This window comes from Sardina pilchardus, chromosome 10 (genome assembly GCF_963854185.1).
Source record: "Sardina pilchardus chromosome 10, fSarPil1.1, whole genome shotgun sequence".
Classification (NCBI taxonomy): domain Eukaryota; kingdom Metazoa; phylum Chordata; class Actinopteri; order Clupeiformes; family Clupeidae; genus Sardina; species Sardina pilchardus.
In genome coordinates this window covers 5,801,012-5,816,977 of record NC_085003.1, presented here as the reverse complement: position 1 = coordinate 5,816,977, position 15,966 = coordinate 5,801,012, and the positions used below count along the sequence as shown (strand labels likewise).

General features: G+C 39.8%; 1 protein-coding gene across 1 annotated transcript; it reads right to left on the bottom strand.

The window, feature by feature from the left end:
• Positions 1–261: 261 nt before the first annotated feature.
• On the bottom strand, positions 262–12,544 carry si:dkeyp-73b11.8 (BPTI/Kunitz domain-containing protein). The gene is made up of 11 exons (XM_062547884.1): positions 12,448–12,544; positions 8,673–8,849; positions 7,329–7,505; positions 6,957–7,001; positions 6,260–6,338; positions 5,552–5,565; positions 2,867–3,067; positions 2,195–2,371; positions 1,194–1,238; positions 898–976; positions 262–607 (listed from the first exon to the last, which is right to left on the bottom strand). The coding sequence occupies exons 1-11, from the start codon at positions 12,542–12,544 to the stop codon at positions 538–540; spliced, it is 1,161 nt and encodes a 386-aa protein (XP_062403868.1). The 3' UTR covers positions 262–537.
• Positions 12,545–15,966: the final 3,422 nt, after the last annotated feature.

The window sequence follows — 15,966 nt, the reverse complement described above, 5'->3', positions numbered from 1 at the left end:
GTTGGGTGAATACAAACAGACTCAAGGATTTAAACTTACTGGTGAGAGAGTCATATAATAATGAGCTTGCTTGAGGTGGTATTGGGACATTTATTGGGAAAAATGAATGAGAAAACACTTCATATAAAAGAGACACTCTATATTACATGTTAATGAAGCCAATCCAGAATGTGCAAAACAACTGGTCATGGTGTTTTTCTAGTTGCTTCATTTAAAAAACAAAATAAAAAGTCCTTGCATCTCACTGTAATGAAAAATAGATTCAGTTTCTGGTTTTATTTAATAAAAAATCACACAAGTGTATTCAGGCAATAGAACACTCAAAATGTTCATTATTTCTGAACAAAACTGTCAAGGGTTTCACACATGCATCATTAAAGACACACATTACACACAAAACAAAACAAGCTGAATTAAACCAAACTAACATAATGTTGTGTATACACAAGTAGTGTATAATCACTAACCCTGAGCTCAGTTCAAATGGTAGCCTTAAAAAATCCTGGACAAGTTTAGTTCTGAGAGTCTTGCTGTTCTTTAGGCACTGGCATTGGTACCAGCCATCGGCACCTCTTCTTTCTTTGTCCTCTTTTCACCTTTTTCTTTGCTATGTTTTCAAATGTTTGTCAAGTGACACACATGCAGGCACACACACACACACACACACACACACACACACACACACACACACACACACACACACACACACACACACACAATATCATCATTATTCTAGTTTTTCATTATGGTGAATGCTTATTAATTACAAGGCTACCCATCAAAATGTCATAATGTGCTGTAGACAATGATGTATATGTTTCGATCTGAAAGTGCATCACAGATGAAGACAAGCAAGCAGATCTGTGTGAAAGTAGGATTCCAGCAGGATATACTCACCCTTGCTTTACAGCAAGAACAATAACGGCAACAAGAATGACACCTCCAATGAGACCAAAGACCACTCCCAAAATTAGTGCTGAACACAAATCGGAGCAAACGGAAATTATTATTTTAAAATGAATTAGCATTGCAATACTAGCTTTTTTGTATTGTATGCAAAGGTACTATTTATTGTTACACTAAGGTGTCCTTCTGCACTACAGCTGGGATGGAATCCCTCATTGTTAGTCACTTGAGACAACAGAGCTAAATCAATAAAATGTACATCATGAGGAATTCCCAAGTTCACTCACCAACTGGTGTGTCATACTCCTCTTCCTCTTCGAAATCACCATCATCTGTTCAGCATTGGGACAGAGAACACAGGTCAAAGGTCATAGTTCATATCCATCAAATCACAGACCAACTGTTTGCATGTCAGCTTCCTGTGGACTTTGTTAGAAAATGTTAAAATTATACATTTTAGAACTTGCATTGCTTTGTTTGTTTATTCATGTATACTCCTTATAAACCGGCCTTAAAGGAACACTTCACCGTTTTTTCATATTAAACGTTATTCCCTTAATTAAGACGAGTTGATACATACCTTTCACGTTTCAATGTGTGCACTCACTGGCTCTGGCGCGCAGCGCTACTTTGATAGCACTTAGCTAGCCCAGTTCATTCATTAGGATCCACACAGAGATGAAGTTAGAAGCCACCAAACATCTCCATGTTTTCCCTATTAAAATACAGTAACACGAGTAGTCACATGATCAAGTATGGTGAGACAAAGTAACTATGTTGTGTGGCAGAATAACACTTGGGAGCAGTAATATCTTCACTCTTGCACTGTCAGTTTCAATTTGGAGTGAGGATATTACTGCGCTGAGTCTAAGTGCTCCCAACTGTTATTCCGCCACACAATATAATTATCCCTCTTACCTGCTTAGAAATGCACCACTTGTTATTTTGTCTCACCATACTTGGTCGTGTGACTACTCGTGTAACTGTATTTTAATAGGAAAAACATGGAGGTGTTTGGTTGCTTCTAACTTAATCTCTGCTTGGATCCTAATGAATGAACTGAGCTAGTGCTATCAAAGTAGCCCCGTGCACCAGAGTCAGTGACTGCATGCATTGGAACGTGAGTGGTAGCCTATGTAGCCTAGGCCTACTGTATCAACTGGTCTTAGTTAAGGAAATAACGTAGTTTATATATATATATATATATATATATATATATATATATATATATATATATATATATAAAATATTATTCATGTGAGGTTTACTGGAGTTCACACTGACTCACCGTGGATCCCATAGCACGTGTTGTTGCAGGCCTGAGCGTCCAGGAATCGGTTGCCGTTCCCGTTGCAACCGGTCCAGAAGAACGTCTTGCATTTGTCATGGACGGAGTCATAATAATAGCGCAGGTACTTTGACATACAACCTCCGACTGTCTTATTGAAGTGACATGCCTTTGTCTCTGTGAAGAGGTGAGGGAATCGTATTGGTAAAATGGTACAAATAAATGATTGCTATCTGTCATCATGTAAATTCACCATTCCTGATTTTGTAATGATGCATAGTGCTATGACACCACTAGGTGTCAGGAACACTCGGGGATGTTCCTTCTCTGTGTTTTCAGCTTTAAGTCTAAAGCTGAACAGGTGAATTTGTCTTGATAACAATCCTATACTGTAGGTAATTATCCCAATCAAACATGGCCTACAGTACTTTCTGGTGAAATGACTCTTGTGAGGTGTTAAGGAAAGATGACATTATCCTCTTGGTATGTTGAGGGTGGTATTTTGATGATGCAGCATTTCTTTCTTGGAGACTGTGTCTACAGTAGGCCTAGCATGAAATGCACTGACCATGCTCAGTCACTTCTCAATCACAATGTTCACTAGAATGCTATGCTTCTCTGAGCATTGTGTGTTTTTCTGTAGCGCTATCCCTAAATGTGATAGGTACTTACCTTCAATTGGGTAAAATTTTTCTGCATTTCCTGAGCAGTTTCTCATGCAGAACTTTTCAGACTCAAATCGGTTCTCATTGCCAATGTTTCCAAAGAACTGAAATGGAAAACACTTGTCTTTGGTGTGGTCATAGTACATGTAGATGTTGAATGATCCGTCAGCGCTGGTTCCCTCAGCTGGAGGCAGAGTACAGAACTCATCTAGGAAATAGACAAAAAAGATTGTTCATGTTCAGTCCTTGAATCATTTTTAAATAAATGTTCCTAACAGATCACAGTTTTGCTTGTATTGTAGTCATTGATGAGGTTGTCAATGGCAATGGAGTGTACTGCTCCAAGCAGATACTTTTTTGATGAAGTATGCCCCTCATGCACACTTTTATTTCAGTGGTGTTAGCTGTCTGTCCATCACACTGTTCTCTGGCATCAGCAGAATAAAGCCTTGTAGAGCACCAACGCAATTGATTGTTAGCCTAGTTCTGCCAGCCACTCTGATCCCTGATGAACTAGAGAGAAACATTGTGTGGTGGGCTATACTTGACTGAATCTGACTGAAAATTGGTGGGGTCAAGCTTGTGAAGCTTGTGCTCTCTTACACTTTAGTTTGTAGCGCACACTCCCTCTGATTACTAATGTTTAACTACATGAGAGTCCCTACACCCAGACTTTATGGCTGCTGCAATAAAAACACGTCAGCCTCCCCCTCACAGACTAAATTAGCTTATGGGTTTCTCTGGCTCTGAATGACCAACAACCTGAATTCAAAAAGGTGGTGGTATTTATAGTTATACTGTAGAACTGCATTCCGTACAGTTCCGGATTTTGAAAGGTCACAAAGAAGTCCGTTAGTGTTTTGGCTTCAGAAATAAATGGTTTATAGATGCACTCCAATTTGCGGTTTCTTTTTTCCTCATGAACCACCTGATATGCCACTGGACAGAGTCCAACCACCACATGCAGCAGCCAGAGTAATAGGGGCTAACCTACTGGTGGCTAACCTTCAACAACAACAACAACAACAACAGCAGCAGCAGCAGCAGCAACCAGTCCCAACACTGCAGTCGGCACTTCTGTTTGTTCTTGTGGAGTGGCATCCTGAAATTCCTGGTTTTAGATCCAGTACCTGACCCTATTACTTTCCAGAAGTAACTGTTTATACTATAGTTATAGCACACATAATGACCTTGGTTCAAGGTGTAGGATAACACTTTTTAAAGGGTATATCACCACAAGGTGTTTTCACATAGATACAGTCTGAGAAAAGTCTTAACTGAACAACAACTTGCAATTAGATTTCTCTAGCTGAAGCCATTTGGATTAATCTTAAGATTCTAAGGCAATAAGGAAGGACACTCCCTTGCAGAGCAGTTAGTCCAGTAGTCTTTCAGAGCAGCCGTTACTCTCACTGCAGATTCAAATGACACATCGACCTTTGTTCCCAATGCAACAGCAATGTTTCATTCAAAATTTAAATCCATATAACACATTTGGATTGTTTGTTAGACCTAACAAAAAACATTTATGTTTTTAACATATATGTACAGTATATACTGTAACAAATTATTTTTGTATTTATACTTCCACAAGGCTAATCCAAATCCTCTGTCACTTGTTACCCGACTTGTTATCGCAATGTTACATGATGGTTCTATCACATCCCTTCTGCTTATATTTCAGTGCATTTACCAAAAAAATTGTATTTGTATAATTGGTGCCTGCCAATAAACAACAGAATATGGCTGTATACTTAACACGTGTCCAGGTAGAGACCTAAAATGTTAAACCGCTTTTGAATATGAATATTACACAAATTCATATTAATTTTGTTCAGACCACCCAGAAAGAGAAAGGTATGGCTAAAATCACTTACGTTGTGCCTGGACAGAGTGAAAAGCTGAAAAAATGACCAAAAATGTCGCCAGCTGCCTCATGGTGAAGTTACTCCTTCAGGTGCTACAAAGGTGAGTGAGTTACAGGACTATCATAAATAATGTGAGTGGGCTGGACATTCACAGTGGACTTTGTACTTTTGCTAGATATGTTTCATGGGTAATGATGATACACTGTGACAAAGACATTAGGTTTCACTTGATCGTCAATAAACACTCCTTTGTCAGTTTGGCGAGTCACTGAAACTGAAGCATTTATTTTTTCAAGCCCTAATTAAGATAATAAATTAGTCATCAGTGGATTCACTCATGTGGGTGATACTTTCACAAGACCATAAAAATGCTATATGGATGATCCAAAATAAAACATAGATCTCCTCTATCCCATTATCCACATTGGTTGTTCAAACAGCAAACAAAAAACAATGCCACCCTGAAACTGAAGCAATGCCACCATTATCCTGGGTTATCTATTTATGTAAGTACCACTGTGACTCATTATGCATAATTAGGCCAGGGCATTCATAGATATTAGAAAGCTAGATACTGCATTGGGCTAAAAAATGTAAGTAAATAGCGCCTGCATCTACTGTAGGTCAGGGCAACAATCACTTGAGGCCAATGGAGAAACAGGTTGTCAAAGAAACTGGTGTTTCTCTAGTAGCTTAATTAAAACAAGATCCTTGCCTCTCGCTGTAATGAAAAATAGATAGTCATAGTTTCTAGTTTCATTTAATAATAATATAAAAACCTTACACACATTTTTATTCAAGCAATGGTTTAGTTCTAAACAAACGTGGGGCTTCACACCTGCATCATTAAAAACACATCATTACATAAAATAAAACAAGCTGAATTTAAACCAAAGTAAGCTTTACAAAAGTAATGTTGAAAATGTTGAAATGTTAAAACAACACTTTCAAAAATGATCATAGTCCATTGATCACTAATCCTGAGCTCAGTTCAAATGCCAAAATCCTGGGCAAGTTTTGTTTCGAGTCTTCATTTGAGTAAATGTATTTAGTTACTTTCCACCTCTGCCCCATACACACACACACACCCCTCAATCCAAATGTTCAGTCCAGTGAGAAGTGAGCATTACTCTTACATCTCAATGTGTTCTTCATGAATAGGCTGTCTCACAGTGTCTTCTTTGGGAGCCTTTTTACTTTTTTTAACAGGTCTGCAAATGTTTGTCAAGTGACACACACACACACACACACACACACACACACACACACACACACACACACACACACACACACACACACACACACACACACACACACACACACACACACACACACACACAATAAATCATCATTATTCTATATTTTTCAGAATGATAAATGTATATTAATTACAAGTCTGCCCATCAAAACATCACAACGTGCTGTAGACAAAAGGACATACTGTATGTTTTGATCTAAAGGTGTACAACACAGAAGAAGACAAGCTAGCAGATCTGTGTAAAAGAAGACGGATTCCAGCAGGATATACTCACCTTGACTTTACAGCAAGAAGAGTAAAGACAACAATGATGGTAACTCCAATGAGACTCAAGATCAATCCCAAAATCAGTGCTGAACATAAATCGGAGCAAACGGAAACAATATTATAAAGTGTGTGTGTGTGTGTGCGTGTGTGCGTGTGTGTGTGTGTGTGTGTGTGTGTGTGTGTGTGTGTGTATATATTTTTTTCTAATCAAAATTTCAATATGTATAGTGCTGCTTGTAAGTTTGTGAACCCATATAAAGTTGACTAAAATAGCCACAGCTTATTTTGCAAAAGTTCTTCATGAGGTTAATACATGGGGGCAGTTAATATGGTATTAATATGTTTTGTTTCTTTTAACTTGCACAAAACAGTGTCCTGCCGCTTACAATGCAGCCAATACACTGGACTGTAATTTAAAAAATGAGGAAAAGTCCAACCATTAAGGACGCCTATTTTCTTTGTGATTGAATAATGTATCATAAATTAATAAATGTTCTTCCTTAAGGGGCATAAGTATACACACTCCTATCTTAAATCTCTGCAGAGGCAGGCAGATTACTTAATTTCTGCAGTCAAATAATCAAGTACTGTCAGGCGTGTCTACTGAACACTGAGATAGGGTAACTAAAATAAAACCATGCCAATCTCTTGGTATGGTGAAGGGTATGTAATGAGGACATAATGAGGATTTTCAATTTACTCACCAACTGGTGTGTCAAGCTCCTCTTCCTCGTCGAAATCACCATCATCTGATTAGAATTGGGACAGAGAACACAGGTCATAGTTCATATCTGTCAAATCACAGACCTGCATGCATGTCAGCCTCCTGTGGACTTGGCTGGTGGGGATTTTAGAATGAAAATTGTATTGATACTCACTTGATTACATTTTTAAAACTTGTATTCTTGCCTTAAGTTTGAGAATAGCGGCTACGTAAATGCAACAAGAATGACGACGACAACAACATAATTGTAATAATTATGATTAGTAGCCTACAGTAGTTATAAGACATGCGGTATGAACAGTTATGTTTTATAGCATTCATGTGAGGTTTACTGTACATGGAGTTCACTCACCGTGGATCCCATAGCACGTGTTGTTGCAGGCCTGAGCGTCCAGGAATCGGTTGCCGTTCCCGTTGCAACCGGTCCAGAAGAACGTCTTGCATTTGTCATGGACGGAGTCATAATAATAGCGCAGGTACTTTGACATACAACCTCCGACTGTCTTATTGAAGTGACATGCCTTTGTCTCTGTGAGAGGTGAGGGAATCATATTGGTAAAACGGTACAAATAAATGATTGATCTGTCATATAAATTCACCATTCCTGATTCTGTAATGATGCATAGTGCTATTACACCACTAGGTGTCAGGAAATACTCAGGGAATGTCTTTCTTCTCTGTGGTTTCAGCTTTAAAGAGACCCTATGCAACTTTTTCATAGTCATAAAATCGCTTAGAAATCGTTTTTTTGCTTGACTGACCAGTTTTATCGAAAACACTCTGCTATTACAACCTTGCAACTTTCTGATAAACGATCGTCTGCTGTTTACATCTGGAAGTCAGAGACGCGAAAGGAACAAGGAGAACCATGCTTGCAATTTATATGTTTATAGCTATTAAAATACAGTTACACGATTAGTCACATGACCAAGTATGGTCAGACAAAATAAAACGTGGTGCATTTCTAAGCAGGTAAAGGGATAACTATATTGTGTGGCGGAATAATATTGGGAGCACTTAGACTCTGCGCAGTAATAGGCTATCCTCATTCCAAAGTGAAACTGAAAGTGCAAGAGTGAGGATATTACTGCGCCACACAATATAGTTATCCCTCTTACCTGCTTAGAAATGCACCACGTTTTACAGTATTTTGTCTCACCATACTTGGTGTGACTGGTGTAACTGTACTCTCACGTTTGAAACGTGAGAGTATTTATCAACTCGTCTTAATAAGGGGAATAACGTAGTTTAATATAAAAAAAAATTCCTTGTAAGGTGTTAAGGAAAGATGGACATCCTCTTGGTATGTTGTGGGTGGCATTTAACCGCAATTTGGATTAGGATTACTTTCAGAGGGCTGAAGTTTTTCAATGCAAAATAGACGTGCGCTGTTTTCATATATGGCGGAATACTTAATCAATCGCTATTACCACTTCTCCTCCCCTATACTTGCGCATTACACCCATTTTCAGCTGATCCAGGAATTAATATGCATGACACAGAAAAGCGCAAATAGCCATTTTCAACTCCCACGGCAGGCAGTCTGCGAGTTTCCCTCATTGCGGCCTATTAGGCTATACATACATACCATCGCCATGCTATTACGTGCACGTTACGCCTAAAATGGGCGCAAAACGTTTTAGGCTACATCTGGCCCTGTGTGTTTTTCTGTAGCGCTATCCCTAAATGTACTTACCATCAGTTGGGTAAAATGTTTCTGCATTTTCTGAGCAGTTTCTCATGCAGGACTTTTCAGACTCAAATCGGTTCTTATTGCCACCGTTTCCAAAGAACTGGAATGGAAAACACTTGTCTTGAGTGTGGTCATAGTACATGTAGATGCTGAATGATCCTTCAGGATTATCTCCCTTTTCTGGAGACAGAGTACAGAACCCATCTAGGAAATGGACAAAAAGATGCATTGTTCATGTTCAGTCTTTGAAGTATTTTTGAATAACACATTTGCCTTTATAGTCACTGATGAGGTAGTTAGTGGCAATGGAGTGTACTGCTCCAAGCAGATACTTTTTTGATGAAGTATGCCCTTCATGCACACCTTTATTTCAGTTGTGTCAGCTGTCTCTTGCATTAGTAGAATAAGGCCTTGTAGAGCACCAAATATTGATTGTTAGTCAAAGTCAAAGTCAAAGTCACGTTTATTTCTGTAGCACGATTTACAGACGGCTGAGCCGCACCAAAGTGCTTCACAATAAAGTGCAAAAATGCAGAGATTAAGTAAAAAAGAAACAAACATTTAGTTAAGAATAAAACAAATTAAACAAATGGAGAGATATTAACCATGGGACACTGTAAACAGGTGCTTAAAAGAAGGGGAACCCTAATTAAAAGCAAGTGCAAAGAGGTGGGTTTTTAGCAGGGATTTAAAACTGTTCACAGACTGGGCTGCACGGATGTGGAAGGGGAGGCAGTTCCAGAGACTAGGGGCTGCAACTGCAAAGGCTCTATCCCCCTTTGTTTTTAGCCTGGTCCTGGGCACTTCCAGTAGCAGTTGGTCAGCTGACCGTAGTGCTCTGGAGGGGATGTGGTGATGGAGGAGATCAGAAAGGTAAGTGGGGGCCAGATCACGGAGGGATTTGAATACAGTCAGTAGGAGTTTGAGGTCGATGCGGTAGCGGATGGGTAGTCTGTGGAGTGATGCAAGGACCGGGGTGATATGTTTGCGCTTTTCTGTACAGGTGAGGAGTCGAGCTGCTGAGTTCTGCACCAACTGTAGGCGGCGGAGTTGAGATTGGTCAATGCCGGTGTAGCATTGCAGTAGTCCAGTTGTGAAGTGATGAATGCAATGTTAGCTAGTTCTGCCAGCCGCCCTGATCCCAGCTGAACTAGAGAGAAACATTGTTTGGTGGGCAACTTTAATGAGTTTGATGGGAATTGGTGGGGTCAAGCTTGTGAAGCTTGTGCTCTCTTACTCTTTAGTTTGTAGCGCACACTCCCTCTGATTGCTAATGTTTAACTAGAGTCCCTATATGGCTGTACAACCAACAACCTGAATTACAATGACTGTCGTTGAGATCCAAAAGGCAGCAAGAACGTGGTTGTGTAATTTATAGTTGTGTGATGTATGTGTTTTGGCTTCAGAAATAAATTGTTTATAGATGCACCTCAATTTCCTTTTCCCCATGGGACCACCTGCAATGCCATTGGACAGAGCAACCGCCACATACAACAGCCAAAGGCCCAGACATTAAAAGTAATAGGGGCTGGTGGCTAACATAACAACAGCAACAACAACAGCAACTAGTCCCAATGCTGCAATCAGTTTTCTGAACATATGCTTCTTCTTTCCTCTATAGCATAAAACTAACCTGTCCCATGATGGTCTAAACCCAGCTCAGAGATTTAAATGAATCAATATCAGTAACTGCAGCTCTACATTTTAACTGTCATATACAACCAGTTGACCAGCAATTTGATATCTAAACAGGCCAATGAGATTGAGAGCTGCTTTCTCTGTGCAATAATACTTTGACAGAAGGGCTGGAGACAGACTACAGGGGGAGAGTGATGGAACGGCACAGCGGGGGACATAAGCAGATTCATGTCAATCACGTTTGTTCTTGTTGAGTGGCATCCTGAAAATTACTGGTTTTAGATCCAGTGTCTGACCCTGTTGCTTTCCCTGTTGCTTACTACCTGTGCATACTGTATTAAACAATTTTATAATAAACATGAATATCAAAGTATAGGATAACACCAAAAAAGGTGCTTTCACATGCATACAGTCTTCAAAAAGTCTTAACTGAACAACAATAGATTTCTCTAACTGAAGCCATTTGGCAATAAGGCAATAAGGAAGGACACTCCCATGCAGAGCAGTAGTCCAGTAGTCTTTCAGTGCAGCCGTTACTCTCACTGCAGACTCAAATGATGCATGGATCATAAAGGTTCAAAACGTAACCTTTGTTCCCAATGCAACAGCAATGTTTCATTCAAAATTTAAATCCATATGACACATACGCATTGTTTGTTAGAACTAACAAAAAACCCCATACATGTTTTTAACATATATGTGTATAACAATTTATTTTTGTATTTATTTATAGGCTAATCAAAATCCTCTATCACTTCAGGCCAATGTTATCTGATGGTTCTATCACATCCCTTCGGTTTATATTTCGATGCATTTACCAAAGAAATTGTACAAGGTATAGACCTAAAATGTTAACTGCTTTTGAATATGAATTCAATTACTGAATTACATGAATTCACATTAATTTTGTTCAGATCACCCAGAGAGACAGATATATGGCTAAAATCACTTACTTGATTTTGTTTCACTCTGTGTCTGGACAGAGTGAAGAGCTGAAAAAATGACCAAAAATGTCACCAGTTGCCTCATGGTGAAGTTACTCCTTCAGGTGTTGTGAAGGTGAGTGAGTTACAGGACTATCATAAAGGGTAATGTGAGTGGGCTGGACATCAGTGGACTTTTGCTTGATAAGATTCATAATGATGATGCACCTTGACAAAGACAAGTTTCACCTGATCATCAGTTTGGCGAGTCACTGAAACTGAGCATTTATTTTTTCAAGCCCTAATTAAGATGGCAAATGAATCATTAGTGGATTCACTTTGGATGATCCAAAATAAAATATAATGTCCCCTCAGCCACATTGGTGATTCAAACAGCAAGCAAAATACAATACCACCCTAAAACTGAAGCAATGCCATCATTATCATGGAGGCTATCTATTCATGTAAGTACCTCTGTGCCCCATGGTCCTGCTTAATCACTCTGTAACTGTGTAGGCCAGGGCATTCACATGAGTGGTTTTCAGGCTAGCTTTTATTGGCAGAGGCTAAAGGGCTGCACTTGTATTATCTGTCAGTCTTTTCCCCCATGATAACAGCGGCATATGATTGGCTCCGGTTGGCTACGATTGGCTATGAGAGCTCCGATAACCTCACCTGAGATGACAGACAGCACTCAAGTCTGGGAGCATACAGGTGATATCAGAGGTGAGCTTCCCTTATGCAGTGTGTGCGTGTGTGCGTGCGTGCGTGCGTGCGTGCGTGTGTGCGTGCGTGCGTGTGTGTGTGTGTGTGTGTGTGTGTGTGTGTGTGCATGTTGTTTTGTGCATGTACAATAAACAAGTTTATTTCAATACTGGATAAATACTTAAGTGTCTAATAGGTAGTTCAAAACCTAATAAGAGAGAGAGAGAGAGAGAGAGGGGGGGGGGGGGGGGGGAACATGACAGTCTCAGTCATTTAATATTGGTCATTGCTGAACGTTTTTAGCAAATACCACCCAGAGCACCTTGGCAAGCTGCCAGAATCCCCGCTGGCAGAAAGCTGTCCTCTTCAGGGGATGACTGTGCAGGAGCGTCCCACTTAGAGAAGGCCACGAGTGGGGATGAGGAGAAGGAGGGAAGGTGACCCTTTAACCAGACAATAAACAGGGGTCAGGGCTGACCAAGTGTTCTAATTATAACCAAGCAAGCGCATACCTTTGAGCTGGCTCGGGCTCTGTGGACATCTCAGCGGCGTCCAGCCCCCCGAAATGTCTCTGGCCATCTCGCCTTTCCACGCCGGGGCACACAACATGTTTGCCATGTGGCAGCAGAGCTCGGTTTCCAACCAATATGTTTGTCACTGTCACTGGTCACATACAGTACAGCACGAACAAACAAACAAACATGCGTGCGTGCGCGCGCGCGCGCACACACACACACACACACACACAAAATCACATTGATAAACAACACATATATAAAACATACAATCTCAAATGTTAACTACGTAAATACAATCATAAAGACATAAAGACACACACACCCTATGGCATGGGCTGAATGGAAGGGCATGTGTTCTGGTTGGATGTGTTCAAAGCAAAACGGCTAACTTCAGCATCACTAATTCATTTGAACCGGAAGCACTTGTCCCCTTTTTATTTTGGAGGTCTGTCTACACGAAAGTATCTCATGTGAAAGGTCATGGAAAACAACATGTCATGGGTAGAGAACGAAACTCACACAAATACAGTATACACAAACACACACAGACAAACACGGAAAGAAAGAGTGTGTGTGAGAGAAAGCGTTAATAACACTCATAAAGAGTATGTGAAAGAAAGAAGAAGACAAGTTAGTTAATTTTAAAAAACAAGTAAAAAAATTAACTGATTTCAGATTTCAGATTGACTTTCTCAACTCTTTAACAATGTATTTCTCTCACATTCTAGTCAGTGTGACACCAGGCACACATACTGTACACAAGCACACACATACAGTGAGGAGAAAATGTATTTGATACCATGCTAAAGTTGCCTAAAAAGAGGAATATAAAATCGTCATTTGACAATTGATCTTAATGTCTTAATTCAAAAATTGAGTAAAAATAAAACCGCTAAGTACGCCAATTTTCTTTGTGATGGAAGAATGTTTCGTAAATAAATAAATGTTCTTCCTAAATGCTAGGGGGAAGTAAGTATTTGACCCCCAATGTAACCCTATGGGAATTCAACACATAGGGTTAACATAGGGGCGGGCAGATTTTTATTTTTTAAGGCCAGCTATTTTATGGATTCAGGATATTATGCATCCTGATAAAGTTCCCTTGGCCGTTGGAATTAAGATAGCCCCACATCATTACATACCTTTCACCATAGCTAGAGATTGGCATGGTGCTTTTTCCAGTAGGCCTATTAGCCTGTTTGATGCTCATTGAGCTCAATGCAAATCAAACAGGCTAATAGGCCTACTGGAAAAAGCACCATGCCAATCTCTAGCTATGGTGAAGGGTATGTGATGATGGGGGCTATTTTAATTTCAAAGGCCAAGGGAAATTTATCGGGATGCATAATATCCTAGATCCATGAAATAGCTGGCCTTTAAAAATAAAAATCTGCCTGCCCCTATGTTAACCCTATGTGTTAAATTCCCATAGGGTTACATAGGGGGTCAAATACTTCCTTCCCCTAGCATTTAAGGAAAACATTTATCTATTTACGATACATTCTTCAATCACAAAGAAAATTGGTGTCCTTGGCGGTTTGATTTGTACTAATTTTTTGAGTTAAGGCATTAAGATCAATTGTCAAATGATGATTTTATATTCCTGTTTTAGCAGGGTATCAAATACATGTGCTCCTCACTGTATGCAACCCCAGTACACGCGCGCGCGCGCGCACACACACACACAGCAAATTTCTATCTTTATTTCCACATTTGTGGATGATTTTGTGATTTTGTGCACATCCACATTAATTGCATCAGCAACAACAACAAAACACCACACACACACACACACGCACAGTACCTGTAAAAAGTATTCATCCCCTTGGATATTTTCCCCTTTATTGCTTTTATAAAAGGAATCTTTGTCGTTTTAATTTGGCTTTTTTTATTATTTACAGAACACATAGACAATAGAAACTCTCTTTAATGTGAAATTGAAAGTGATTTCTAAGTAAATATTATTGTGCCATATACCACCGCAAACTGAGTGACTGTTCAAGAACAATATTGGTGGGGGAGGCCACTAAGGCACCTATGACAACTCTGAAGGAGTTAAAAGCTTTAGCAGCTGAGATGGGAGAAAATATGCATACAACCACTATTGCCCGAGTTCTTCAACAGTCAAAGCTCTATGGGCGAGTGGCAAAGCTCTTATTAAATCTCGACTAAAGTTCATCCAAAGACGTGGGAGCCTCCAAGGTCTAATGGCAGAACGTTCTTTGTTCTGATGTGACCAAAATTGAGCTTTTTGGCCACCAAACTAAATGCTGTTTGGCAGGCACCAATTACTGACATCAACAGAAACACACCACCCCTAATTTGAAGCATAGTGGTGGCAGCATCATGCCGTGGGGATGCTTCTCGACAGCAGGCCCTGGAAAGTTTGTAAAGGTAAAAGGTCAAATTAATTCAGCAATATATATGGAAATCCTGGAGGACAATCTGATTCAGTCAACAAGAGAACTATGACTTGGGAGAAGATTTACTTTTCAGCAAGACGGTGGCCTGAAGCAGATAGTGAAAACTACACAGAAATGGTTTGAAAAGAACAATGTGAATGTTCTTGAGTGACCAAGACCTCAATCCAATAGAGAATTTGTGGCTGGACTTGTCTGCGCCCAATCCCTGTGCAACCTGACAAAACTTGAGTTTTGCAAAGAAAAATGGTGTAAAATTGCAGACATGCAAGCCTAATTGAGATCTACTCCATGCTACAGACCAAAGGTGCATCTACTGTACGTACAGTACTAAACACTTGGGGTCAATATTTACAGCAGTCGCTTATTTTTTCATTTCCACTACACAGTTTTAATGAACTAACACTATTTTGTAGAAATCCGCGTTCACTTTCACATTAAAGTTTTTTTTTTTTTTTTTAAATATTGAACTGACCAAGATTGAATTTATAAAAGCAATAAAAGGGGAAATATCCAAGGAGGTTGAATACGTTTAGGCACTGTACATATAGTATGCAAGCAAAACGACATACAGTCACCCATAATATACTGTACATTTACACATCACAGAGTATAAAAATAATAGAACTCTCCTCACACAAGAATGGACTAGGCTACAGATGCCCCGACAGACATGCCGACACACACACACACACACACACACACACACACACACACACACACTTCCCTTATGGCATAATTAAAACATATACAAAAGCATGAAAAGGCATATTAGTAACACCATCAATCAAACGGTGCCTTCATAGGCAGCCACTGGGTATCATAACACTGGCAAGGCTGTGCCACAGGTCAATACCACGTGTGGTAATGTGCGTGTGGTCATGCCCCATCTGCGCAGAAGTGTGAAGTTTGCTTCTGCGACTAATAAGCCATGGCGTGATTTTCCACAGAGGACAATGTCATATCCATAAACCCAAGGAAATATGAAAATATCCTCCAAGAATGCACGTTAAGCACCCTGTCTGGAAAATTAAATCAGACAATAATGAATAGAAAGTCTCTGTAATGCACTGCTAGATCGACTGTTTACCAC